Source organism: Rana temporaria, chromosome 1 (genome assembly GCF_905171775.1).
Source record: "Rana temporaria chromosome 1, aRanTem1.1, whole genome shotgun sequence".
Taxonomy (NCBI): domain Eukaryota; kingdom Metazoa; phylum Chordata; class Amphibia; order Anura; family Ranidae; genus Rana; species Rana temporaria.
The window spans coordinates 590,798,832-590,825,699 of record NC_053489.1 but is presented as its reverse complement, the minus strand read 5'-3'; the positions used below and the strand labels follow the sequence as shown (position 1 = coordinate 590,825,699).

The 26,868-nt window shown below is 42.3% G+C and overlaps 1 protein-coding gene across 7 annotated transcripts in view; it reads left to right on the top strand.

The window, feature by feature from the left end:
- Nucleotides 1-26,868, top strand: part of TBC1D1 (TBC1 domain family member 1) — a 294,417-nt gene that overhangs the window by 139,802 nt on the left and 127,747 nt on the right. For all 7 annotated transcript variants that reach the window (XM_040335139.1, XM_040335138.1, XM_040335136.1 and 4 more), the window contains 6 exons: nucleotides 767-856; nucleotides 4,013-4,117; nucleotides 9,200-9,332; nucleotides 11,157-11,248; nucleotides 20,322-20,432; nucleotides 22,685-22,810. In XM_040335139.1, coding sequence (XP_040191073.1) covers nucleotides 767-856; nucleotides 4,013-4,117; nucleotides 9,200-9,332; nucleotides 11,157-11,248; nucleotides 20,322-20,432; nucleotides 22,685-22,810 — 657 coding nt within the window. The remainder of the gene's footprint in view (nucleotides 1-766; nucleotides 857-4,012; nucleotides 4,118-9,199; nucleotides 9,333-11,156; nucleotides 11,249-20,321; nucleotides 20,433-22,684; nucleotides 22,811-26,868) is intronic.

Here is a 26,868-nt window from a genome sequence, read left to right as displayed (position 1 = left end):
GCCTCCCTCCCTTACTGCTCCCCAAATACAAGTGTAAATGACACCTTATAGAGAAGGTGAATCCCCCTAATGGAGACACAGACAACAATAAAAACCCAGCAGGTGTTCTAATCCCTCTCCCCTCTATCCAACACTAAAAAAAGTATTGCCTTTTAGTCAGAGGCATATCTAGTGAAAATGGAGCCTATGGCAAAAGCACTGAAACTGTGCCCCCGTCAAAACATTTGAAACCTTTCAGATAACCAGTGACAGAGAGGGACACAGTGCGACGAGGACAGAGAGGCACACTGGGGACCACTGGCGGCTGGTACTGAAAATTTTGGGGGGGCGCAAACAAACTGGGGGAAAAAAAAAATCAAATGCAGCCACTGTGCCATTAATGGCCAGTCATCGGCCGTCATGGGGGCACCTGTCACTCCCCTCCCCAGGCCAAGTAGCAATATTGGCAATTGCTGTGCCGGCGCCGCGCTTCAGCAGGCCGGCCGCGATGCCGGGGAGCTACATTAGTGCGGGAGGCGGCCACAGGAGGACAGGTGGGTTTATTTTTTTTGTGCGGGGGGGGGGTAGCTTTTGCCACCCCCCTCCCCATGGCGCCCATGGCACTTGCCATGGCTGCCATACCCTAGATACGCCACTGCTTTTAGTTATACTATAAACGTTTTGCTCTTGGATTTTTAGATACGCTTTTAAGTAAAGCATTTTGTCAATTTGATGTAACTTTTCCTATACAATGGACTGACCTACCTTTTCATCTGTTTCTTTTAAGATCGGTCAGTCGGAGGTTTACTTGATCAGCCCGGACACAAAGAGGATTGTTTTTGAAAAGAGCTTTAAAGAGATATCCTTTTGTTCTCAGGTAAGTCTATAAATGTATATTAGTACAGTATTAGAAGCGGAAATTTACACTGGTTTAAAAAAATTAAATAAGCAACAAATACTGTAGATGTTGGTTTTTAAGAACCGCTTTGCACCCCAGGGATCTAATGTTGTCTTCCTATCAATTCTTTACTGGACCTCCACTGACTACTCACACTGCGCATGCGCAATGGAAAGTGGGTCTATGGGACCAGTCCTGCAGCCTTCTGAGACTTGACGTGTCCCAGGAGGCCACGGGAAGGAAGGGGTGGCTGGTGGCCCAACCAAACATACATACTTTTTTGCGCACCACTGGCAGTGTGTATGGCAGCCGGTCTGACATTCGGCTGGCTTCTGTTGAAGGGGCATGACCGGCAGACTTTTTTTTTTTTTTTTGATCTACATCCGATTAGCTCTCTCAGCCAATGGCTGAGAGCGCTGACTGGTAAGTTGTTTAAACCTTTTTTTCCAAAAAAAAAAACTTAATGAAATAAAGCTGGCAGTTGTAGGCATTAACCACTTGCAGACCGCCTTCCGCATTTATACTGTAATCCAGGATGAGTGCACTAACCCTAATGTATATGTATCCAGGCATAAGTTTAAAAAAAAAAAAATCTGCCCGTATCTCCGATGCACGTTGGGAGAGCATGGCCCACTGTTGCCATCAGGAGGCTGGTCCAGAGCAATGATGTGCGAGCCGAGTGGTGTAACTGCATACATGTAGGAAGTGGCTGAAGGAGATCCACAGCCGTGAAATGCCAAAAGGATAGAAAAAAGTGACAATTTTAATTTTTTTTAAAGAAAAAAGCCCTGGCAATTTTTGCATTATGCATAATTCTTTAATAAACTAAATTCTCCATTTAGGGTTAACATTTACTTTAATTATTGAACATTAAAAAATGAGTTTACAGAGCAGATATGTAAAGGACAAGGGCGTTAAGGGTAACCGAATACTGTGGCCATGTGTTGCACATCCTTTATCATTTCACTGGTTTACCTTTTTTTTGTGATTTTTAGTTGTAGTGCTCAGGAAGGTTGAGTTTATTTACTGGATCCACCCATGTTCAGCGTGGGCTCAGAAGAAGTGATTCATTTGGATATTTGTTCTCCATGCAATACACAGACTCCAGGTTTACATTACAGGGTCGGTTCAGCCTCCTCTGATATTTCACTTAAAAAAGGTTAAATTTCAGGTATGCCAATGATCACATTTGCTTGTGTCCTCAATCTAACCATCAAATGATTGGAATCATAACTTGATCACCTCTGTAGCACAATGACAGTTGCAGATCAAACAGAAGCAGCGTCCTTGGCTGCAAAAGATAGGAGGGTTTAATTCCACTTTAAAGCAGAGGTTCACCCTCAAAATGAACTTTCCAGCATCCTTAAAGCGGAAGTAAACCCATCAATTTAACAGTTTGAAAAAGCAGTTACATTCCTGGCATGCCGGGAATGCTAACTGTCACATTGGTTGTGCTCTCAACCAAACTGTCAAACCATCCAATGGCTGGTGTCATAACTGATCACATGTGCAGCATCATGGCAGTTGAAGATTAAACAGAGGCCAAGACGCACCTTGGCAGCCGTCAATCAACGCCTCTTCGCTTAGAAACGCCCATTCCCTGCAGGATACCCCGCTCGGAGCCGGAAAACAAGGGCTCATATAACGATAAGTACAAGTAAAAAAAAACAGCATACTGCAGATGTTAGCAGTATGCTACAGCTAATGTCAAAAAGTGGATTTTTGGGTGAACCTCCGCTTTAAGACTGTTAGCAGATCGTCCTCTACAAACTTGGCAGTACCTAAAAATGGAGAGCAACTGAGCATGTGCAGAGCAGGGTGAGACAAACGGTGTAATACTGGATTATAAACAGTATAGACACTGATTTTTTAATGTTTTACAAAGCTATGCCTGCAAAACGGTACTGCCGAGTTTGTAGAGGACAATCTGCTAACAGTCTTAAAGTGGAATTAAACCCTCCTATCTTTTACAGCCAAGGACGCTGCTTCTGTTTGATCTGCAACTGCCATTGTGCTACAGAGGTGATCAAGTTATGATTCCAATCATTTTGATGGTTTGATTGAGGACACAAGCAAATGTGACAGCATATCTGAAATGTAACTTTTTTGAAACTGTTAAATTGATGGATTTAGTTCCACTTTATGATTTACTACTGTTCAGGGCTCTGGGCTTCAGCAAAATGGCCGCCTCCAGCATAAAGACACAGGAGCAATGCTGGAAGCAATTTACAGCACATACTCATTTTTGTTATGACTAAAGTTCCACTTAAAGGCACAAATTCCTTCTCAAAGTTCTTAGGCCCCGTACACACGAGAGGATCGATCCGCTGGAATTGATCCGCGGACCGGTTTCAGCGGATAGATCCCCTGGTGTGTACGATCCAGCGGATATTTTTCCGCGGATTTTTTCCCCCGGGGATGGATTTCCAGCGGATCAAAATTTCTTAACATGCTAAGAAATCTATCCGCTGGAATCCATTCCAACGGATTGATCCGCTGGTCTGTACAGACTCACCGGATCAATCCGTCCGAATCCATCCCCCGCATGCGTCGTAATGATTCGACGCATGCGTGGAAGTCCTTATATCACAGCGTCGCGCACGTCGCCGCGTCATCATGACGGCGCGACACGTCACCGCGGACGGAATTCCGCGGGGATTTTGATCTCATGGTTAGTACAACCATGAGATCAAAATCCGCCAGAGGATTTATCCGCGGAAACGGACCTCCGGACCGTTTCCGCGGATAAATCCTCTCGTGTGTACTAGGCCTTTAAGGCACAGACAGCCGTTTCTTATTGGACTCAACCTACAGAGAGATGATTAGTTAAGGTTTTTCCGTGATTCGTATTTAAGAAACAATATCCTCTTTTTTTAACTTGTGCTGAGACCAGAAAACCTGGCATGGGTTTAAAATGTTGATCTGTCCATTCTACATGATGTCTCGAGCCAAGCCTCCCATCTTTTTTCTATTTTTTATATAAACAATACATATCTCCTACACATAAGTCTATATTTGTGTGCTATAGATGACGACCTTGTGGTAGAACTTTGCTGGGATTTCATACAATGCTCGGTTTTGCTGTGTGAGTGTTTTCTGCTATTGATCATGCTTTGAATTCTTGTTTCTGTTTAGGGAATACAACACGTGGATCACTTTGGTTTCATCTGCAGAGAGCCTATAAAAAATGGCGGTTGTCACTTCGTGTGCTATGTGTTTCAATGCACAAATGAAGCATTGGTATGTATTTTAATAAATTAATTTCTTAGAATGTAATCCTAGGTTAGTCATGATTTAATCAAGAGGGCAAATAGAAGTGTCATATATTTTACTTTAACCAATATTCAGAGAGCTAAGCCAGCCATGGAGGGTTGGAATTTCATCCGGTTCTGCAGGGATTGGTTAAGGATCGAACCATCTATGGGCAGGCTGATTGTACCCTAGTCATCCACCGCTGGGAGAAAACAATAGCTCAGCGGAGGGGGTTCCCCCCATCAACACTGGCTGTTTTGAGGGAATCGAGCAATTTTTCTAAAATCGCATCATCTATGGCCTGCCTAAAAAAAAAAAAAAAAAAAAAAAAAAGGAAATAGGTTTGCTATTTACCTGGCTGTGTATGGTCCTTTTTGTTTCACCTTCAGCAGGCGGTTTACTGCAAAAAGAGATTGACTTTTCACACTATTTCATCCAATAGTCTCCTTAATCTCTAATGCCTAGTACACACGATCGTTTTTTTCCCGGCGGTCAAAAGACTGCCGGGAAAACCGAAAACCGGCTCGGTCCCTTTTCCCCTGTACACACGGCCGGTTTTCCCGACAGGAAAACTGCCAGGAGAACTTTGGTCGGAAAAACCGGCCGTGTGTATGTTACCTCGCAGTGTTTCACATAGGAAAACTGCGGAAAAAATTTGCGGCGAGGAGAAAAGAGAACATGTTCTCATTTTTTAAACCGCAGTTTTCCTGTCGGGAATACTGCTAAGGAGCATACTCATGTCCGGTTTTTCCAGCCAAAGGAAAACACAGCAGTTTTCCCGACGGGAAAAACAATTGTGTGCATTGGACTATGTCAAGGTCCAATTGGCCAAGTATTTTTTGCCATAAATTTCCCATAGGTGTTAGACATCCAGGCTTGATCTGCCTGTATTTTTCTTTATAATTACTGTCTATTGTTTTCTATAAAGCACACACGCTTTTTCACCTTTTTAGTGTGCATGTTTTTTCCTGTGGGGTGGTGCAAGCACATGATTAGACAACAAATGTCCCCTCTTTATTTCCGAAGCACCAAGGGTTTACATTCTATGTTTGCTCACACCAAAACGATCTGTAGATGGTATATGTAAAACTACCTGTATATAGTTCTTTGCCAGTCATTACTATCATTATAGCTAGAAAGGCCTATAGGGAAGTAAGGAGTGGGGCATGGACTCGTGGTGGGGGCTCTGCTCAAACATTATCCTCACACACATCCTCTACCAATTTCCTGCGTGAAATTCTTTCTGGGGGAAGGTAAAACTGCCCACTCCATGAGCCCCTTGGATTTAATTAGAATGTTGCCTATCTCCTGTGGTTTCTCCCTCTAATCGCCATGTCACAACAAGACACAGTAATGTAGCGAAGTGGGGTTCAGCAGGAGGAACCACTGAGCAAAACAGGGGTCCCTAAAGTGTCTCTGCATAGACTTTGGCTAGCGATTAGTTGTCTAAGTATTTGGAAAGTAGGGCTGCAACTAACGATTATTTTCATAATCGATTAGTTGGCCGATTATTATTTCGATTAATCGGTTAATAACCTTAAAAAAAAAAAAGCAAATTTTGCTGCGATTTGCATTTTTATATATTTTTTTGGGCCAATTTGTTGTTGGGCAGATTAAAAATCACTAATTACCTCAAAAACACATTACATGCTTTTCTGCAGCTTCTCCATTGAAGTATATTGAACCAAAATAGCACTGTTTTGTGTTAAAAAAAAAGTCCTTGTCCTTTCCCAATACGCAGCAGCTGAAAAAATCATGGATGTGAACGTGTCCCATAGGAAACCATGTACGGTAAATGCACTGTAGTGTGTTTCTGCAAAAAGCACAGAGGTGCGACCCAGACCTGAGATGTTTAGTAACATAATGGGGGTTAAAAACACTAAAATAGGTACAAAAAGAGCAAATAATCGCTACTGTAAGGGGTTAATTTTTTACTGTGGGACAGTGAAAGTAATATTTAGAGTAGTGATTTTGCTTTTTTTGTACTATAATGGGCTCATTTTAGTTTTATTTATTTAACCCCATTATGTTACTGGCCGATTAATCGATTATGAAAATGCTAATCAATTAATTTCATAATCGATTAGTTGTTTTGGCCCTATTGGAAAGTAGGTATTTATAATCTTCTTTACTCGTAGAGCTTTAATTTACATTTATAAACGACGCCCTTTCCTGTCTTGTCCATTGAGGGATGCTGGAGGTACTTAATTTTTGGGATGTCCAACTGAGCCGTGGACAACACTGCAAAGAAAAAAGAACACTAACAGTCCCGAGGAAACACAATATTGGGGCTGCCTGCAGCTCAAAGAGCTTCCTACATTTGAAGCTGGGCTCAGGTGATGATGCCATAACTTTCACCAGGTAGAGGATGGGTGAACAGAAGACTAGGTGGCAGCCTGACAAATCTGGGGAACAGATGCTTGATATTGAAAAGTCCAACAAGAGCTTACAGATCTAGTAGAGTGTACATTCACAGGAAATTGAAGAACCCAATCATTAAAGGGGGTTGTAAAAGTTTGTTTTTTATTTTCTAAATGGGTTCCTTTAAGCTAGTGCATTGTTGGTTCACTTACCCTTTCCTTCGATTTCCCTTCTAAATGTTTTTTTTTTTCTTTGTCTAATTTCTCACCTCCTGTTTCTCCTCAGTAAGCTTTCCACCATCATCTGGCTGGGGGTTAGTCAGCCAGAACACCTTACTGAGGAGGAACAGGAAGTGAGAAATTCAGACAAAGAAAAAAAAACATTTAGAAGGGAAATGGAAGGAAAAGGTAAGTGAACCAACAATGCACTAGCTTAAAGGAACCCATTTAGAAAATAAAAACAAACCTTTACAACCCCTTTTAAGGTCAAAGGCTTGAAAGATGGTTTGCCTGAGCAACCTAGAAAGGGTGGAGTGAGGAGCCTTCTGATGTCCATCGGGGATAATAAAAATCAAATCTTCTAAAAGAAGCATTAGCTTAGAGTTGCTCTCAGCCCCCAAAACCCAATCCAGGCAATGGAGGAAAGGTTGCTTGGCTGAACTGGAACCATTGAGACGAATAGAACCATGTCCTGGTTTAGCTGAAAGGTAGAAACTACGCTAGGCAAGAAGGAAGTCCTAGGATTTAACACTACCTTTTCCCATTGAAAAAACAGAAGGGGTCCATTGCAGGATAATGTGATGACTCCAAAGAATCCCACCTTGTGGGAGAGAGTAGAGAGAGGATTGTGTGTCTATTGGGTTCAAATACTGTATGTTTTGGATGCAGTTTTTTGAACTGATTCGGCTCCCACAATGTTATGAGGAATCGGACAGGGGACCTTGAATGAGACCTTCTGCACAAAGATCTTGTTCAAGAAGTGGGAGGCCACAGACTCTGAAACAGGATAGAAAGGGCACAAACCTGGCTTTTGATCGATTTGGAACAGTTTTCGGTCTCTTAGTACTATCTGCAGTAAGGAGTAGTCCCACTGCTCTGTTTTTATGATCATGATCTCGGTATAGCTGGTAGTAGGAGGGGAGATCTCCCGGTTGGTCTACCATTTTTTTTTATTTGCCAGTGTCCAGTGATCCTGTGGGTGGCAGTATATCCCAAAGGTGAAAGACTTCCAGTGTCCCTTAATGCAGGGTTCGACAAACCCCGGGCGCCAGGTCGCAATTGCGACTAAAATTAGCGACCTGGCGCGGCACAGCTGGGGTATCCTGTGTCTCCGTGTGCCCCTACCTCGCGATCGCGTCGACCGGTAATTGAGGCCACGGCTTTGTGGCCTTCTGCAGGCCTATGCTTCCTTCTGTGATCTGGTGCCATCTTATGGTGGCTGTTGGTATGACAAGACAACTAGCAATGCTAATGGAGCTTCCCCTGTCTGTTTTCACTGCCATCTCCTTCCCTCTAATTAGAATCCCCAAACATATTATATATTATATAATATATATATATATATATATATATATATATATATATATATATATATATATATATATATATATATATATATATATATATATATATATATATATACGCTCCAGAGAGAATAAAATGGCGGTCATTGCAATACTTTCTGTCACACCGTATTTGCGCAGCGGTCTTGCAAGCGCACTTTTTTGGGGAAAACATACAATTTTTTTAATTAAAAAATAAGACACCAGTAAAGTTAGCTCAATTTTTTTTTTTAATATTGTGAAAGATAATGTTACGCCGAGTAAATTGATACCTAACATGTCACGCTTCAAAATTGCACACGCTTGTGGAATTGCGACAAACTTTTACCCTTTAAAATCTTCATAGGTGACGTTTAAAAAATTCTCCAGGTGACATGTTTTGAGGTAAAGCGGAGTTTCACCCAAAAGTGGAACTTCCGCTTAATCCACTCATGGCATGTAATTTTTTTGGGGGGTGGGGGCTTCAGGAGTGGGACATCCTGTCCCACTTCCTCCTGCCCAGGGGCTGCTAAGGCGATACGTCATATCGCCTTTTGGCGGCCCCTCCCTGTAGGCGATCACCTGGGACACGTGACAGGTCCCAGGCGATCTCCTGTCCAATCAGATAGCGCAGTGCTGCTCGCGCATGCACAGTGAGTGCCCAGCCGTGAAGCCGAAAGCTGTCACGGCCAGGTTCCCACAGTAACAATGAGGACGCCGGAGGGGAGCGGAGCGGAGCTCTGACCGGCGCGTCGCTGCACCGTGGAGCAGGTAAGTGTTTATTAAGCCAGCAGCTACACTTTTTGTAGCGGCTGACTTCTAATAAACATTAAAAATGACTGGAACTCCCCTTTTAAAGAGGAGGTCTAGGGCTAGAATTAATGCTCTCTCTCTACCAATCGCAGCGATACCTGACATGTGTGGTTTGAACATCGCTTTCATATGCGGGCGCTACTCGCGTATGCGTTCGCTTCTGCACGTGAGCTCGGCGGTGCGAGGTGCATTCCTGGATCCTAACTTTTTTTAACTGGCTCCTAGATTCCAAGCAAATTTGTCAAGCCCTGCCTTAATGCAAGTCTAAAAGCATTTTTCAGTGTGGACAAAAATTCTTTTTTTGCCATCCCATTTTGTTGACCTTTTTGGTGATTGTTACACTCTTGTTTCTGCAGGTAGATGAGATTATGTTGACTCTGAAGCAAGCATTCAGTGTAGCTGCTGTGCACCAGACCTCGAAGATGCCAACACTGCTGTGTGATGGATGCCCCATGCAATGCATGCACAAACTGTGTGAGAAGATAGAAGGTGAGAGCATAGTGAGTGAGTGAGTGAGAAACTTATATAGCGCAACACATGGGAACTGAATCGCCTCTGGGCATAGTTCTTTATGGTTAATGCACACTCCTATAAAGTATTTTGCTCATTAAACCTGATGTATTAACCATGGCTTTGGCATATGAGCTTTGATTTTTTTTTGCAGTTTTTTTTTTTCTAGTAGTTAGATAACCCAACCATTATTACTTTTTTCTGTTTACAGAATGAAAAATGATAGTCCTTGTATATAGAGAAAAGGAATGGTGGGAGAGGCACACAGCTGCTAAGTGTAGCGGGTTTTATTGGTAGAAAAAGTTAAACTACAAAGCTTATGCACTCATCGATATCACTGGTGTTTAAGCAATAAAACCAGCTCCATGTAAAGTCATCAGTTCTGAATCCCGTCCACACAAGAGCCGCTGGCAGGAGTGCTGTGAAGCCAGGGCAGGATTCCAAGCAAGCAAGCCCTCACAAGAGACCCGATCTGTCAAGGAGCTGTCAGAATGGTTTCTTCATTTGTGTATACTGTACATATTTTTTTAGTTCTCTTGCTGATGATTTAAAGTCCAATATTGATTCCCCATACACCATTCAATTAAGATTGTATGAGATCTTTCCTCTGGCTCTAGCAAGTGCAGCGCCGAGTGCTGGTGTCTCAGTAGTAATCGTATATACCTGGTTGTTTCAAAAACGCGTTTCTTCTTCATTAGGTATTGCATAGGCGTGTTGCCTTTTTAGGACTTAAAGTGGAGGTTCACCCGGAAATGTTAATTTTTAACATTAGATTGATGCTCATTTTGTCAAGGGGAATCGGGTAGTTTTTTTTTTAAAAAACCAAGCAGTACTTACCGTTTTAGAGAGCGATCTTCTCCGCCGCTTCCGGGTATGGGCTGCGGGACTGGGCATTCCCATTTGATTGACAGTCTTCCGACAGGCTTCCGACGGTCGCATCTATCGCGTCACGATTTTCCGAAAGTAGCCGAACGTTTGGCTTCTTTTGGCTACTCGTGACGCGATGTATGCGACCGTCGGAAGCCTGTCAATCAAATAGGAACGCCCAGTCCCGAAGACCATACCGGGAAGCGGCGGAGAAGATCGCTCTCTAAAACGGTAAGTACTGCTTCGTTTTTAAAAAAAACTACCCGATTCCCCTAGACAAAATGAGCATCAATCTAATTTTTCAGGTGAACTCCCGCTTTAAGACTTATAAGTTCTATTTATCGGATAGATACAAGCTTTGCACAAAACATTTGTAAATAAAGTTATTTAAATGAGGGGTGAAAAAAATAAACAAGAATTTGCCGCACACTTTCTACTAAGCAACATTTGATGGTGGTGTACAGGATTTTGTGGGTTTTACAAAGACATTGGGGGTTATTTACAAAAGGCAAATCCACTTTGTACTACAAGTGCAAAGTGTACTTGAAATTGCACTGAAAGTGCACTTGGAAGTGCAGTCGCTGTAAATCTGAGGGGAAGATCTGAAATGAGGGGAAGCTCTGCTGATTTTATCCAATTATGTGCAAGCTAAAATTATATTTTTTATTTTCCTTGCATGTCCCCCTCGGATCTACAGCGACTGCACTTCCAAATGTAATTTTAAGTGCACTTTGCACTTGTAGTTTGCACTTGTAGTGCAAAGTGGATTTTCCTTTAGTATGACCTCCATTATGTTGGACCATAAGATGGAGGGGTTAGGCATTTTTGGACTGTAGTAGGGTGTGCTGTTCTTGAAAACCTGTATGTTATTACATGATCAAACGTGTCCAGGCTGGTCATCATAGGTGACCTTTGTTATTGATTTGTATTTCTTAGGTCTGCCGCCATCTAAAACCAAACTTGAATTACAAAAGCACATTACAACATTAAATAACCAGGAGCAGGCCTCTGTGTTTGAAGAAATACAGGTAAGCCTCAAAGTTGAACATTTTGACCTTATTACAGAGAATAGAAAAAAAATGCAACAGAAGCATTGGAATGTATCAGACTGACTGTTGAAGGAACTGTGGATTAGTGTGCACAGGCAAATTCCTAATCTGGTGATATAGAATATTATTTGTATTGTAAAGCTATACAATGTTAAGTCTTATTTACTTCTGCATTTCTTGTGGTTATAGGCCCATTTGCAGTCGATCCTTCATAATGTTTACCATTATTATAGAATCTTTGCACTGCAGTCCGTTTTGCAGAAAATGAAAAAAATGTACTGACTTTTTTTTAAACTTTTGGATAATTGGAGCCAATCTCCGTATAGTGAGACTGCATCCAAGGAGAGTTTCAGGGTTGGGGCAGTTGGACTGTTTTTCCCGCAGAATTTCCTATGAGCAGAGACTGGTGGGTAATTCAAACGCCTCTCTGCATTTTGCCCCCTTTCCCATGCGAGGTCCAAACAGGTCCGGCTGTTTGTTTTTCTGCCAGACCTGATTGGACCCTCCATTCTCCTCAATGGGCAGTGTCGGATGTAAATCAAATTGTGTCCGGCTACCGGGTCTGACCCCCTTCCATTTTATTTTTTTTGCTGGATCGGAGGGCATTTGGGTGTAAATGGACAGCTGGTTCGTTTACATCTGGCTTCCCATATAGCGGAGTGGGCTGTGTCTGCTCTGCATAAGGGGACACAGACCTGTCATCCGGCTGCTCCTCTCAGGATCAGCGGACGGCTGAGCAAAACTGGATTCGACCCCTGTGAAAGGGGTCTTAAAGAGGAAGTAAACCCTCTCTGAAAAAAAAACTGCAAGACAAAGGCATAATGAGCTAGTATGCATAGCATACTAGCTCATTATGAATTACTTACCTGAGATTGAAGCCCCCGCTGTGGTCCTTGGACACCGCCTCCATGATACCCGGAGTGACTTCTGGGTATCGCTGCTCAGGCGCTGTGACTGGCCGGAGAAGCGATGACGTCACTCCCACGTATGAGCGAGGGTGCCGCCACTAACGACATGATCACCGTTGGAAGCGGCACGCTCAGTGCGTCTGCGCCCAATGTCTATGATGCCTGTCTTTTCTGCAAATATCTCCTAAACCTTTTAGATTTGGGAGATATGTGTTGCACCTACAGGTAAGCCTTAATCTAGGCTTACCCGTAGGTTAAAGTGGGTTTAAGGGGTTTACAACCACTTTAAGAGCTGCTGAAAATAAATATAGAAAAATTAGGGTGTTATAATGTGTATCTAAACCCAAAACCTAAAATACTGCAGCTTACCAGGCCTTGGATGGATTTTTCCTACGCTTTTTCTCTCTAGAGTGACAACGCATATTTGCGGTAACTGTATCTGTGGAGGAGCAGTGTTGTCACCCTAGGCTGCTCTCCTGCTTTGGACCACATACGCATCCTCCTTTTCTCCTCTTTATTGCTTTGGCAGGAGGTGTTCTGTAGTTCACAGAAGATGGTTTGGAAAGCTGATAACATTGTTCGTGATATCAGTTCAGTGCAAAGACATTTACAAGGACAGGGGAATTCTGGCAAGATTTAAAAGGTGATAAACTGAATGAGCTTGCAAGCAAACCAAACTAATGACTCAGAACATTCTTAATTGATACTGCTGCTGGCACTGATCACAATCTCATAGGTGCATAAATATACAAAAACAAATAAAATGGTGCGCTATATTAACCACTTCAGCCCCGGAAGGTTTCACCGCCTTCCTGATCGGAGCACTTTTTACAATTATCACTGCACTACTTTAACTGGTAATTGCACGGTCATGCAATGCTGTACCCAAGCGGAATTTGCGTCCCCCCCCCACAAATAGAGCTTTCTTTTGGTGGTATTTGATCATCTCTGCGGTTTTTATTTTTTTGCAATCTAAACGTAAAAAGACCGAAAATTTTGAAAAAAAAAAAAATATATATTTTCTACTTTTTGTAAAAAAAAAAAAAAAAAAATACAATAAACCAAATTTTAGCCATACACTTAGGCCAAAATGCATTCAGCCACATGTCTCGGGTAAAAAAATAAAATAAGCGTATATTTTTTTTTTTTGGTTGCGCAAAAGTTATAGCGTCTACAAACTAGGGTACATTTTCTGAAATTTGGGCAGTGTTTAGTTTGTGACTGCCTATCATTTCTTGAGGTGTTAAAATGGCAGGAAAATACACCCCCCCCCCCCCCCTCCCAAATGACCCTATTTTGGAAAGTAGACGCCCCAAGGAATTTTCTGAGAGGCATGTTAACCACTTCCCGACCGCCACATGTAGATATACGTCGGCAGAATGGCACGGACAGGCACATCAACGTACCTGTACGTGCCTGCCTAGACGTGGGTCGGGGCTCCGATCGGGACCCCCCCCGCTACACGCGGCGGTCGGGTTCCCTCGGGGAGCGAACCGGGACGACGGCGTGGCTATTTGTTTATAGCCGCTCGTCGCGATCGCTCCCTGGAGCCAAAGAACGGGGAGAGCCGTATGTAAACACGGCTTCCCCGTGCTTCACTATAGCGCTGCATCGATCGAGTGATCCACTTTATAGGGGAGACTCGATCGATGTCATTCCTACAGCCACACCCCCCTACAGTTGTAAACACACACTAAGTGTACACTAAATCCTACAGCGCCACCTGTGGTTAACTTCCAAACTGCAACTGTCATTTTCACAATAAACAATGCAATTTAAATGCATTTTTTGCTGTGAAAATGACAATGGTCCCAAAAATGTGCCAAAATTGTCCGAAGTGTCCGCCATAATGTCGCAGTCACGAAAAAAATCGCTGATCGCCGCCATTAGTAGTAAAAAAAAATAAAAAATAAAAATGCAATAAAACTATCCCCTATTTTGTAAACGCTATAAATTTTGCGCAAACCAATCGATAAACGCTTATTGCGATTTTTTTTTTTTACCAAAAATAGGTAGAAGAATACGTATCGGCCTAAACTGAGGAAAAAAATAAAAATTATATATGTTTTTGGGGGATATTTATTATAGCAAAAAGTACAAAATATTGAATTTTTTTCAAAATTGTCGCTCTATTTTTGTTTATAGCGCAAAAAATAAAAACCACAGAGGTGATCAAATACCACCAAAAGAAAGCTCTATTTGTGGGGAAAAAAGATGCCAATTTTGTTTGGGAGCCACGTCGCACGACCGCGCAATTGTCTGTTAAAGCGACGCAGTCCCAAACTGTAAAAACACCTTGGGTCTTTAGGCAGCATATTGGTCCGGTCCTTAAGTGGTTAAACACATTGAATATATATATATATATATTTTTTGTTACAAGTGATTGAAAAAAAATGTTTTTTTTTCTTTTTTTTTTTTACACAAAGTTGTCACTAAATGTTATATTGCTCAAACATGCCATGGGCATATGTGGCATTACCCCCCAAAATACTTTCTGCTTATTCTCCTGAGTACGGGGATACCACATGTGTGAGACATTTTGGCAGTCTAGCCGCGTACCGGACTCTGAATTTCAATCGCAGGCTTTCTAAGGGCGTACATTTTTGATTTCGCTCCTCACTACCTATCAGTTTCGGAGGCCATGAAAGGCCAAGATGGCACAAACCCCCCCAAAGACCCCATTTTGGAAGGAGACACCCCAAGCTATTTGCTGAGGCATGTCGAGTCCATAGAATATTTTATATTTTGCCACAAGTTTCAGAAAATTACCAAATTTTTTTTATTTTATTTTTTTCCGCAAAGTTATCACTAAACAATATATTGCTCAGACATGCCATTGGCATATATGAAATTACACACCAAAATACATTCTGCTGCTTCTCCTGAGTACTGGGATACCACATGTGTGAGACTTTTTGGCAGATGACCGCACATCATTGTCAGTAATGCTGTGCCGTATCACAAAAAATAGCCTGGTCATGAAGGGGAGTAAACCTTCTGGAGCTAAAGTGGTTAACTTCCTGTCCCATAGCCAAACAGGAAGTGAGAAAAAAACACAAATTAAGGGAATTTCTTGGGGGACCCCCAGGTCATCAGAACTAGTGTTACTTTTCTGGGTGCGATCCTAGTTTTGTGATTTTCGCCACTTTTTCCCTTTCAATGACCATGGAATGCAGGACAAATCGAGAGGATGAATCTCCTTAACAGGTGCACAGACACCAATAAAACATCTCTTCGCGATCTCCAAATAAAAAAAAAAAAAAAAAAATGTTGCCTTAAGTTTACGTGACGTTCATACATATGAGCAAACAAAGTCTCCAGCTTCTGTGGGCCACAATCTGTTCTACCAGCCCCTGCTCTTCCTGTTTTGAGGAATCTGAATATTTCAGAAGGTAAGTAAATGCTTATTACGTCATAAAGGGATCTGCTGGAATTCATTCCGTTATGTAGACATTTCTTTAACCCTGGAGTCCTTTTGTACTCTTTATTTTGTATCTGCTGCCACCCCTGATAACCAGTGAATCGCTGACACCCACCAGGTGTCCTGCCCTCTTATGACATCATTGATCATACATGGACGTGTCCATGTATGATCAATGACATCACCAGGTGATGTTTATTTAAGCGACATGTCAGGCCGGGTTCACATCTGTGCAGCCACAGGTCACAGCATGGTGTCGGGTGCGTTTCTGTACACCGGTTCAGTTGCGCTTCAGGTCCAAAATTTTCCCTGAATTTGCATCTGAACCCGACCCAAAGACACACAGAACCCTTCTGCAATCCGGACCGCAGCCACCCCGGACCCGTGTGAACCAGCTCCATTAAGAGTTGGTCACTTTTACCTTTCATGTGAATTGGATGCGGAGAAACCTGTCCGCATCCAATTTTCATATATGGGAACCCAGACGCAGTCAGCGGGAGCCAAGTGTCAGAACAGTCAGGGTTTGTTTTGTTCTTTTCCTCTGTGTAGGGTCAGCAGGTGGCGTTCATCCTGATTGACAATTGATGTGCATTAGGGACGTTTTTTTTATTTAGTTTTTTTTTTTTTGGGAATGAGTTGAATAAGTTCCTCTGACCCAGTCATCTAGCCATTACAATTTGGTCCTTGTCAAAGTCGCTCAAATCCTTTATGCTTCAGGGACAACATGTTTACTTACTGCCTAATATATCCCACCCACGTTCAGATGCCATTGTAATGAGATAATTCTGTTATTCACTTTAAATGTCAGTAGCCATAATCTTATGGCAGATCGGAGTATGTTACATCTATCCGGGCATACATATACAATATAGAAGAGATTGCCACTCACTAAGCCTCCAACCTTTACAAACCCACGCCTTATGATGGGCTCACGGGTGCTGGCTCTGCACAAACTTGGAAAAAGAAAAAAGTAATTTCATGTGTAGAAAAAACATTAAAAAACAAACGTGTTTCACGCCGTAAATTGGCGCTTTAATCATAGCTCCCATACACAATAGTATACAACTCTATACATATACAATAGTTTGCCTTTTATTGTTCCCTGCAAGCAGTAGGTTGGCTTTTGCTTGGCTTCAGCGATCTTGTTACTATTAATGTAATAGCTGATATTGGGTTTCTCTAGCACAGGAGTGTGCAGTGTATTGCTCAGGACTAGAAGTTCTATTTATTTACACACCGCGCTCCTAATCCTTCTCCATGTATGAAATTCTCATATGCCATTTCACACCACCTTTTTTTGTTTCTTACTTTGCTGCCATCTTGTGGACTAATGTAATATAGCGTCTCCTTATACCATAGTGCTTCTGTATTGATCGTTCATTTTGTTGAAGTGCGTTTTGTGTGTGTTTTTATTTATTTTTTTGCAATGAATTTGACCTGTGCTTTATAGGAACAAATCACCAGCTGACTATAGCAAATACATTCTAGCTACAAACCACTGTCATTGGCAGTTTTTAGAAATGATTAATCACTGCTACAAAACTGCCATTCTGCCAAGGACCTTACGCTAAGCCTTTGTTTGCACCTAAGCGTAGTGCAGCAACAGCTGCTGCACCATAGTTTTATTTTTGTCTTTTTGTTGTGTGTTTTTTTTTTTTTTTTGTGGCACATTTTTGGAGGGGCACCATTCACTTGAATGCCTCCTTCAGCTCCAAAAATGCTCCTAAGAAGCTCATGTACCAAATATTGGCACAGAGGCAGGAGAGTTTGGAGTTTTTAGCATGTCTTGTTGCTCGATTGTGACAAAAACGCACTGCGTTTGGGGTGCCATTAGGTTCACAACACAAAAATTCACTCCAGTTCCAGATGCGTTTCTGCACGCATGGTTTTAATGTGTTCCAGTGTGTTTTTAATGAGTTTCCAGATGCTTTTCTTTCTTCTTTTTTCTGTTGCCCCCCCCCCCCCCATTGTACTGGGGTCCAGAATTGCGCCAAAACATGTGACTGATGTCATTACATCTTAATGGCACCTTGACTGCGGTGCTGTCACATGGGGGCCATTCAATTGTATCAAAATAAGCCCCTACTACTTTTTGAGTGACGAGCTTCACACGGTCTGTCGTTTCTGCGATTCCAGTGCGATTTATAATGTGGCAAAATCGCGCCACATTTGAGGTACCTTTTTAAGAAATAATGGCATCACAAACTTGTCTTGTGTTTTTTTCCATGCCCTGGAAGCGCCCGATTCTGCCTGTGATTCCAGTATGCCCAGGTTTGATTGGAGCCGTCTGTGCCTTGGGAGGTCTCTGATGACCGTACTGTGTGTGCTGGCCATGAAATATGTATGTATGCACAAGATCATACATGGAAGCAGAATGGAGGTCTCATCACACCACATGCTATGATGATGCAGTCTGCTATTTGGCCTCCCTGAGCCACAGGGCGTAATGTTGCTTGCTTCCATTTATAAGCATTTTAAAGCATTGAAAACCATTGAAACTAAAAGCCTGCCAGTAGCTTTGTTGGCTAGTAAGGCTTATTGTATCTGCTTTCTGAACCCATTTTTTTTTTTTATTAGTCTGACTTTAGGACCAAGCCTGCCAATTGCCATTCTCCTGTCCTTTGGAAGTTCATTACTAGACACTGAGGGGTTTTCATTGGACAGGGGATTGTAGTTGTTAAGGATTATCCCTAAAGTCAGGTCCAAGGAACAGAAAGTAAATCCAGGATCACAGTGGCACTCAGAAGAATGTGGCAGCAGTGACAATGTCTGCTGTTAGGCAGATTTTCCTTTTTTATTTTTTTTGTTGAACTGGCTGATGCATGAGTATATACACTGCTCATAAAAATGAAAGGAACACTTTTTAATCAGAGTATAGCATCAAGTCAATTAAACTCCTTGAATATTCATCTGGTCAGTTAAAGCAGAGTTCCACCCAAAAGTGGAACTTCCACTTTAAGCACTCCTCGCCCTCTTGCATGCCACATTTGGCATGTGTTTTTTGGGGGGGGGGGGGGGAGTGGGTGCCTATTTTTGAGTGGGACTTTGTCCTGCTTCTGACTTCGGCCACCTAGGTGACGACACCTCTCCCTCTCGACAATATTCAGGGACATGTCGCCAGTCCCAGAAAATTGCCTGTTCACTTAGAGAGCACAGCGCGCCCTGTGCAGAGCTTGCCTGGCCTTGAAGCCGCAAGCTGTCACGGCCGAGTGCCCACAGTTTCAATGGCGCTGTGAAGGGGGGGGGGGGGGGGTTTAAGTAGCGAAGGGGGTTGTTAATCAGTTTCAGCTGCTATGGTGTTAATGAAATTGGGTGCACTAGATGGGTAACAATGAGATGACCTCCAAAACAGGAATGGTTTTACAGGTTGAGGCCACTGAAATTTTTTTCCCCTACTCATCTTTTCTGACTGTTTTTCACTAGTTTTGCTAGGGTCAGTGTCACTACTGTTAGCACGAGGCGATACTTGGACCCTATAATATGTGCCATTGCGAGGTTTGCTCCCAGCACAGTCTCAAGAGCATGGAGAAGATTCCAGGAGACAGGCAGTTACTCTAAGAGAGCTGGACAGGGCTGTAGAAGGTCCTTAACCCATCAGCAGGACCGTTATCTGCTCCTTTGTGCAAGGAGGAACAGGATGAGCACTTCCAGAGCCCTACAACATGACCTCCAGCAGGCCACTGGTGTGAATGTCTCTGACCAAACAATCAGAAACAGACTTCATGGGGGTGGCCTGAGGGCCCAACGTTTTCTAGTGTGCTCTGTGCTCACTGCCCAGCACTGTGGAGCTCGATTGGCATTTGCCATTGAACACCAGAATTGGCAGGTCCACCGCTGGCACCCTTTTCACAGATGAGAGCAGGTTCACCCTGAGCACATATAACAGACGTGAAAGGATCTGGAGAAGCCACGGAGTACTTTATGCTGCCTGTAACATCATTCAGCATGACGAGTTTGGTGGTGGGTCAGTGATAGTCTGGGGAGGCATATCCATGGAGGGACACACAGACTTCTACAGGCTACACAATGGCACCCTGACTGCCATTAGGTATCGGTATGATATCCTTGGACCCATTGTCAGAACCTAAGCTGGTGCAGTGGATCCTGGGTTCCTCCTGGTGCACGACAATGCCCGGCCTCATGTGGAGCGAATATGCATTCAGTTCTTGGACAATGAAGGAATTGATACCGTTGAATGGCCCCCACGCTCACCTGATCTAAATCCAATAGAACACCTTAAGGACATTAGCCATTAATATGACTCCGCAAGGTTGCACCTTAGTCTGCTCAGGAGCTCAGTGATGCTTTAGTCCAGATCTGGGAGTTAATACCCCAGGACACCATCTGTCGTCTCATTGGGAGCATGCCTCGACATCTATACAAGCCCACAGGGGCCATGCAAACTACTGATTACCATTTTGAGTTGCTGCAATTAAAATTTCAGCAAAATGGATTAGCCTGCTGTATAATTGTTTCACTTTTCGGGGTGTCTTTTGAATTCAGCCTTCTGTAGGTTGATCATTTTAATTTCCATCAAATGATGTGACATACTTTCATTCCTAACACATTACCCAGTCCATATCAGTATAGATATCCAGCATGAGAGTTTTCCCCATTGAGATCTGATGTGTTTTCAAAGTGTTCCTTTAATTTTTTGAGCAGTGTATTATGTTTTAAGTGTTTTTTGGCTTTTCTTTAATGAAGTGTAAATCTTTTGATTTAGAAAATTCGCCCCAGATCAGAGCAGAAGGAGAATGAGCTGATCATATCTCGGCTGCGGTGTCTGTACGAGGAAAAACAGAGGGATCATGTTCACATTGTGGAGTCAAAGCAGGTAAAGTAACTTCCACTGGGACATACAGTGCATCTGGAAGGTATGCACAGCGCTTCACTTTTTCCACATTTTGTTATCGTGAGGGAAAAAGTATTTGATTCCCCGCTGATTTTGTATGTTTGCCCACTGAAAAATAAATCACCAGTCTACAATTTTAATGGTAGGTTTATTTTTAAAGTTATAAATTGATTTGCTTTTTAATGAGTGAAATAAGTATTTGACCCCTTTGCAAAACATGACTTGGTACTTGGTGGCAAAACCTTAGTTGGCAATCACAGAGGTCAGACATTTCTTGTAGTTGGCCACCAGGTTTGCACACATCTCGGGAGGGATTTTGTCCCACTCCTCTTTGCAGATCTTCTCAAAGTCATTAAAGTGGTTGTATACCCTTATACACACGGTTGGAATTACCGACAAGAAAAGTTCAATGTGAGATTTTGGTTGGAAATTCCGACTGGGTGTATGATCCATCTAACTTTTTCTCTCGGAATTTCTGACAGCAAAAATTTGAGAGCTGGTTCTCAATTTTTCCGACGGGGAAAAGTTCTTGTCGGAAATTTCTATCGTCTGTATGCTATTCCGACGCTCAAAAACACATTCTCTGAAGCAAGTACAAGACGGGAGTGCTCGGTCTGGTAAAACTAGCGTTCATAATGGAGATAGCACATTCGTCAAGCTTTTACGGACTGAAAAGTACAAAGGCTGAAAAGCGCAAATCGTCTCTCGCCAAACTTCTACTAACATGAAATTAGCAGAAGGAGCCCAAAGGGTGGCGCATTGGGAATGGAATTTCGTTTTTATAGTGCTGTTGTACGTCACCGCGTTCTTGACGGTCAGAATTTGGTGTGACTGTGTATGCAACACACAACTCGCTTGCCTTTTTTCCTTCGATTTCCCTTCCTGTTTCTCCTCAGTAAGCTTGCCCCCATCATCCGAGCCATTCTGGCGGGGTGTTAGTCAGCGTGCTCGCCCCCTCCCTTGGGACTACATCCCTGCGTTAACGAAAACGGATTTAATTTTTATCATAGTTTTCGTCAGTGGGAGAAAAATGTGCTGTACTTTTTCGTTTCGTTTTTGTCTCTGTAAAAATGCCTCTGACGAAAACTTTGCCAAAGGTTTTCGTTGACAAAATTGACACTGTTGTTTTCATAGGCCACATTCCTCCTCCTCCAAGCACGTTGAGTTGATTCCAAAGAGCTCGATTTTGGTCTCATCTGACCACAACACTTTCACCCAGTTCTCTTTTGAATCATTCAGATGTTAATTAGCAAACGTCAGATGGGCCTGTACATGTAGGAGCACTCCCTTTACGAGTGCTTTTAATCTCAGCTTGTTGCCTGTATAGAAAACACCTGAATTCTTGCTGATGGATGGGGGATCAAATACTAATTTCACTCATTAAAATGCAAATCAATTTTATAACTTTTTTTATATTTTTTTTTTTTTATTTTTTAAATGTGTTTTTCTGGATATTTTTGTTCTGTCAAAATCAGCAGGGGATCATTTTTTTTTCCTCACTGTATGTTACAGCCTTATTCCAAAATTGATTAAATTCATTGGATTTTTTATTTTTTTATAAATTTGCAAAGATTTCAATCAGACTTCTTTCACGTTGTCATTATGGGGTATTATTTGTGGAATTTTGAGGAAAATAATGAATTTAATCACATTTGGAATAAAGTTGTAACATAATAAAATGTGGAAAAAGTGAAGCGGTGTGAATACGTTCCAGATGCACTGTACAGTTGCGTTTACTCATTTGTCATTTGTGTTTTTAGTCTTTATTGAGTTTTATATTTATTGACAACTGTAGTAATGGTGTCAATTGTCAAAGCTCTTAGTTGATAGGTATGTGTGACCATTCTTGGAAGTATGATGTCATTGCAGTAATAATCCTGCTGCAGAAGTATAAACACGTCATATTCCTTTAGTCTACGCGCCCTAATTTGCCCAACATGTTGGTAATGTTACTGACATTGGCCCAAATACTTGCCAGAATTAGGCACAGGTAATTCTTAAGCAACCTACTGCCAGAAAGTGTCATTGGGCTTTTTATTGAATTCCCCCACTGGTGTTGGAGGTTGCTGGCTGCTGTGAGGAACTCTGTTCCAACTCATGCCTGCCTTTTCATATAGAAATTCTGATTTTGATTTTTACTAGGCTACAGAGAAAACAAACGTTTTGGAAATGCCATTTGCATTTAATAATCTTTGATTGCTGGTAAAAAAATTTTTTTTTTGCTGTGATTGCAGAACTCCCAGAATGCAGCCAACCCCCTGAGCGAGCTTCAGAGCAGTGCGTCCCGCTTCAAACTGGAGCTGCTGAAGAGCAAAGCAAAGAGATCACTGACAGAATCACTAGACAGTATTCTATCCATGGTAAATATTCAGCTTCTTTCACCCATCTACACCATTGGCAGGATCAATAAAAACATTATATTAAGGGTAATATCAAGCCCTAAGGCCTCTTGCACACTGCAGCTTGAAAAAGCTTGGTACAGTATTTATTTTTATTTTTTACTGAGCTAAAATGTAGCCTATTTTATTTTTATTTTTTCCATTTGCATGTGCACACAGGTTTGTGAGCAAGCGCCGAGTATTCCTCCAAAAAGAGGAAAATCTGTATTCCTGGTCAGTATTTTGCATGGGTGCGCATAGATGAGAGCATATAAACATAGGTCTAAATACATTTTCCCCTAGGAAGGTATTGTGCGTGCAAATGCACTAATGTGCAAATATGCGCAAAACAAACACCTGAAATTATGTCCAAAAAAAGCAGAAGCTCAAACATCAGTACCATGTGCCAGAGGCCTATTGGCTCATTGTGTTTTTTTTTTTTTATGCCATTTTCACACAGTGCTGTTCAGCATTTACTCCATGGCCCACTGACCTTTGGTGAATCATTGCTGAAAAATTCTGCAGGGGGCAGCTGTGAAATCATTAATGTGCCTCAACCATTGTAGTAATAGAATATTTAATTATAATTATTTTATTATTAACCATCTTCCTAGTTCCAGCCTTTACTGACTTTCTTGTAAAAATCTCCGTTTGGTCATTGAATCTAAGCGCAGCCAAGTGTATTTTAAAGTGTAAGTCCTGCCTAAGGCTGGATTCACATCTATGCATTTTTAGTGCATTTTGCAGATTTGCAGAAATGGACTGTAGTGCAAATCTGCAAAATGCACTTAAACGTCATAGATGTAAATCCAGCCTAACACTAAAATCCCTGCATCTACAGACATCAACGATCTAACACTAACCTATCTAGCCCTTTAAAGAAGAAATCGGTATACACACCTTTTTTTAAGCTGATCCGACCCAATCCCACGCTGAGCTGTCAGCTGCATCTTCGCTGCGGAGACGTGTGTAGAGGACACAGCCGACAAAGGAAGCTCCATAGTAACTCTATGGGTGGCGTCACTTCCCATTCATTTCAGTCATTGATGGTTGTCTCCTTTGCAAAGCTTCCACCGCGGAGATTGGATCGGCTTAAAAAAAGGGGTGTATACTGATTTCTTCCTTACAGGGCTAGATTGGTTAGTGTTAGATCATGGATATCTGTAGATGCAGGGATTTTGGTGTTAGGGTGGACTTCTACTTTAACTGCAGATATTAAAATGCAAGAAATGGAGAGTGACACCTAAAAATAAGTTGGTGGACATGTAGGTGTAGAAGGTAGGGTGATCATCAAAGTACACTAATCTGTAGCAACCAATTATTTTGTAGTCCAGATAAAGAAAAGTATGATTTTTCTGCACTTTTGGCCTCCTCCATTGCCGTTTCTTAAAATAAACCAAAATAAAAAGTATCGTGTAGACCAGAGCTTTCAATGGGGTTGTGTTGGCACATTCTAAAACATTGTCTGGAGAATAGTAATAAAAAATTAGACCACAAAAGATAAACTTGTGTCCTTCATACTTTGTGGCGCAGTCATGGTGTGTGAAAAGGCAGCAGGAAGCCACTGTGATATAGGAAGAAATTCAAGCCACGCCGAGACCCATTTGTGAGTTTCTCCTGGCTCCTGATTATTCAGAATTTATTTTGCAGTGCACAGTAAATGCATTAAAGTGGTTGTAAACCCCTTACAGTTACTTTAACCTACAGGTAAGCCTAGATTAAAGCTTACCTGTAGGTGCAACAAATCTCTCCTAAACCTACACGATTTAGGATATATTTGCAGAAAAGACTGCACTGATGTCCATGGCGCACGCGTGCCGTAGACAACGGTGCAGGCGCACTTAGCGTGCCATTAGTGAGGGCGATCGTGCCATCACTGACGGCTCCCACGCACATGTGCGGAAGTGACGTCATCGCGGCTCCGGACAATCACAGTGCCAGAGCCGCGATACCCTGAAGTAACTAAGGTAACAGTAGCGGAGGTGAGGAACAAGAGTCGCTTCGGGGGCTTCGATCTCAGGTAAGTAATTCATAATGAGCTAGTATGCATAGCATATTTCTCTTGCAGTTTTTTTTTTTAAAGAAATGCTTTAGAGCAGGGATATGCAATTAGCGGACCTCCAGCTGTTGCAGAACTACAAGTCCCATGAGGCATAGCAAGACTGACAGCCACAAGCATGACACCCAGAGGCAGAGGCATGCTGGAACTTGTAGTTTTGCAACAGCTTGAGGTCCGCTAATTGCAATTCCCTGCTTTAGAGGGTTCACTTCCTCTTTTTAAATGTGGTTTTAACCACTTAAGGACCGAGCCTGTTTTTCAGACTCTGTGTTTACACGTTAAAAACAAGTTTTTGTTTGCTAAAAAATTACTTGGAACCCCCAAACATTATACATTTTTTTTCTAACACCCTAGAGAATAAAATGGTGGTCATTGGAATACTTTTTGTCACACCGTATTTGAGCAGCAGTCTTGCAAGCGCACTTTTTTTTTTTTTTTTTTTTTTTTAGAATAAATTCACTTTTTTGAATAAAAAAATAAGACAACAGTAAAGTTAACCCAATTTTTTTATATTGTGAAAGATAATGTTGCGCCGAGTAAATTGATACCCAACATGTCACGCTTTAAAATTGCGCCTACTCATGGCAACAAACTTTTACCCTTAATCTCCATAGGCAACGTTTAAAAAAATTCTACAGGTTGCATGTTTTGAGTTACAGAGGAGGTCTAGGGCTAGAATTATTGCTCTCGCTCTAACGATCGCGGCAATACCTTGCATGTGTGGTTTGAACACAGTTTTCATATGCGGGCGCTCGTGCGGGCACACGTATGCGTTCGCTTCTGCGCGCGAGCTTGTCGGGACGGTCGTTTAAAAATTATTTTTGATTATTATTTATTTTACTCGTTTTTTTTTTTTTTTACACTATTACAAGGAATGTAAATATTCCTTGTAATAGAAAAAAACATGACAGGTCCTCTTTAAATATGAGATCTGACATTTTGACGCTGCTTCCGCCCTGATATGATATGGGTGGGGGCCATCTTGCCCTCACTCGTATCCATGGCCATCACGAGAAAGGACCCGATCGCCTCCGCCAGGGCCAGGGAGAGCGGCGGAAGGGGGGCCCCCTCTCCCACCGCTGAAAACGGTGATCTTGCGGCGAATCTGCCGCAGAGACCACCATTATCGTTTACAGGACCGCCACCCGAAGAGATGGATACCTCGATTGTGGCAGCAGCTGCCATTACTGAGATATCCCTCTTCAAACTAAGGATGTATATAGTCGTGCGGCGGTCCTTAAGTGGTTAAAAAATGGAGACCGTATATCCTCTGTAATCATTACTGGCAGTATATACGGAGTGTCGGAAAACATTTCAATTACAATTTTGTTGTAACTAATTTCACAATGTGTTGTATAAGGGTAGCCATTGTAGATTATTGTGTTCTAGTATGTTCAGGACTCACTATATTAGGTACACATGTTCAATTGCTTTGCAACACAAATTCCTAATATGTGACTCACATGAGCAACTCAAAGGAATGTTCCAAAAAAGAGAAAATTTCCAGTGATCAGCTGTTGGATGAAAATGCCTTGTTGATGTCAGGAGAATGGGCAGGCTGGTTTGAGATGCTAGAACAGCAACAGTAACTGAAATGCCCACTCGTTACAACCAAGGTATGCAGAATACCATCTCTGAATGCACATCACATCAAACCTGGAAGCAGTTGAGATACAGCAGCAGAAGACCACCCCGGGTGCCACTCCTGGCATCTAAGAACATGAAACTGAGGCTACAATTTGCACAGGCTCACCAAAATTGGACAATAGAAGATAGAAGGTTGCCTAGTCTTAGTCTCTATTTCAGCTGCGACAATCAGATGGTAGGGTCAATGACTTCCACAGTCACCAGATCTCAATCCTATAGAGCAGTGTTGCCCAACTCCAGTCCTCAAGGCACACCAACAGGTCATGTTTTCAGGCTTTCCATTATTTTGCACAGGGGATTTGATCAGTTTCACTGCCTTAGTAATTGCCACAGC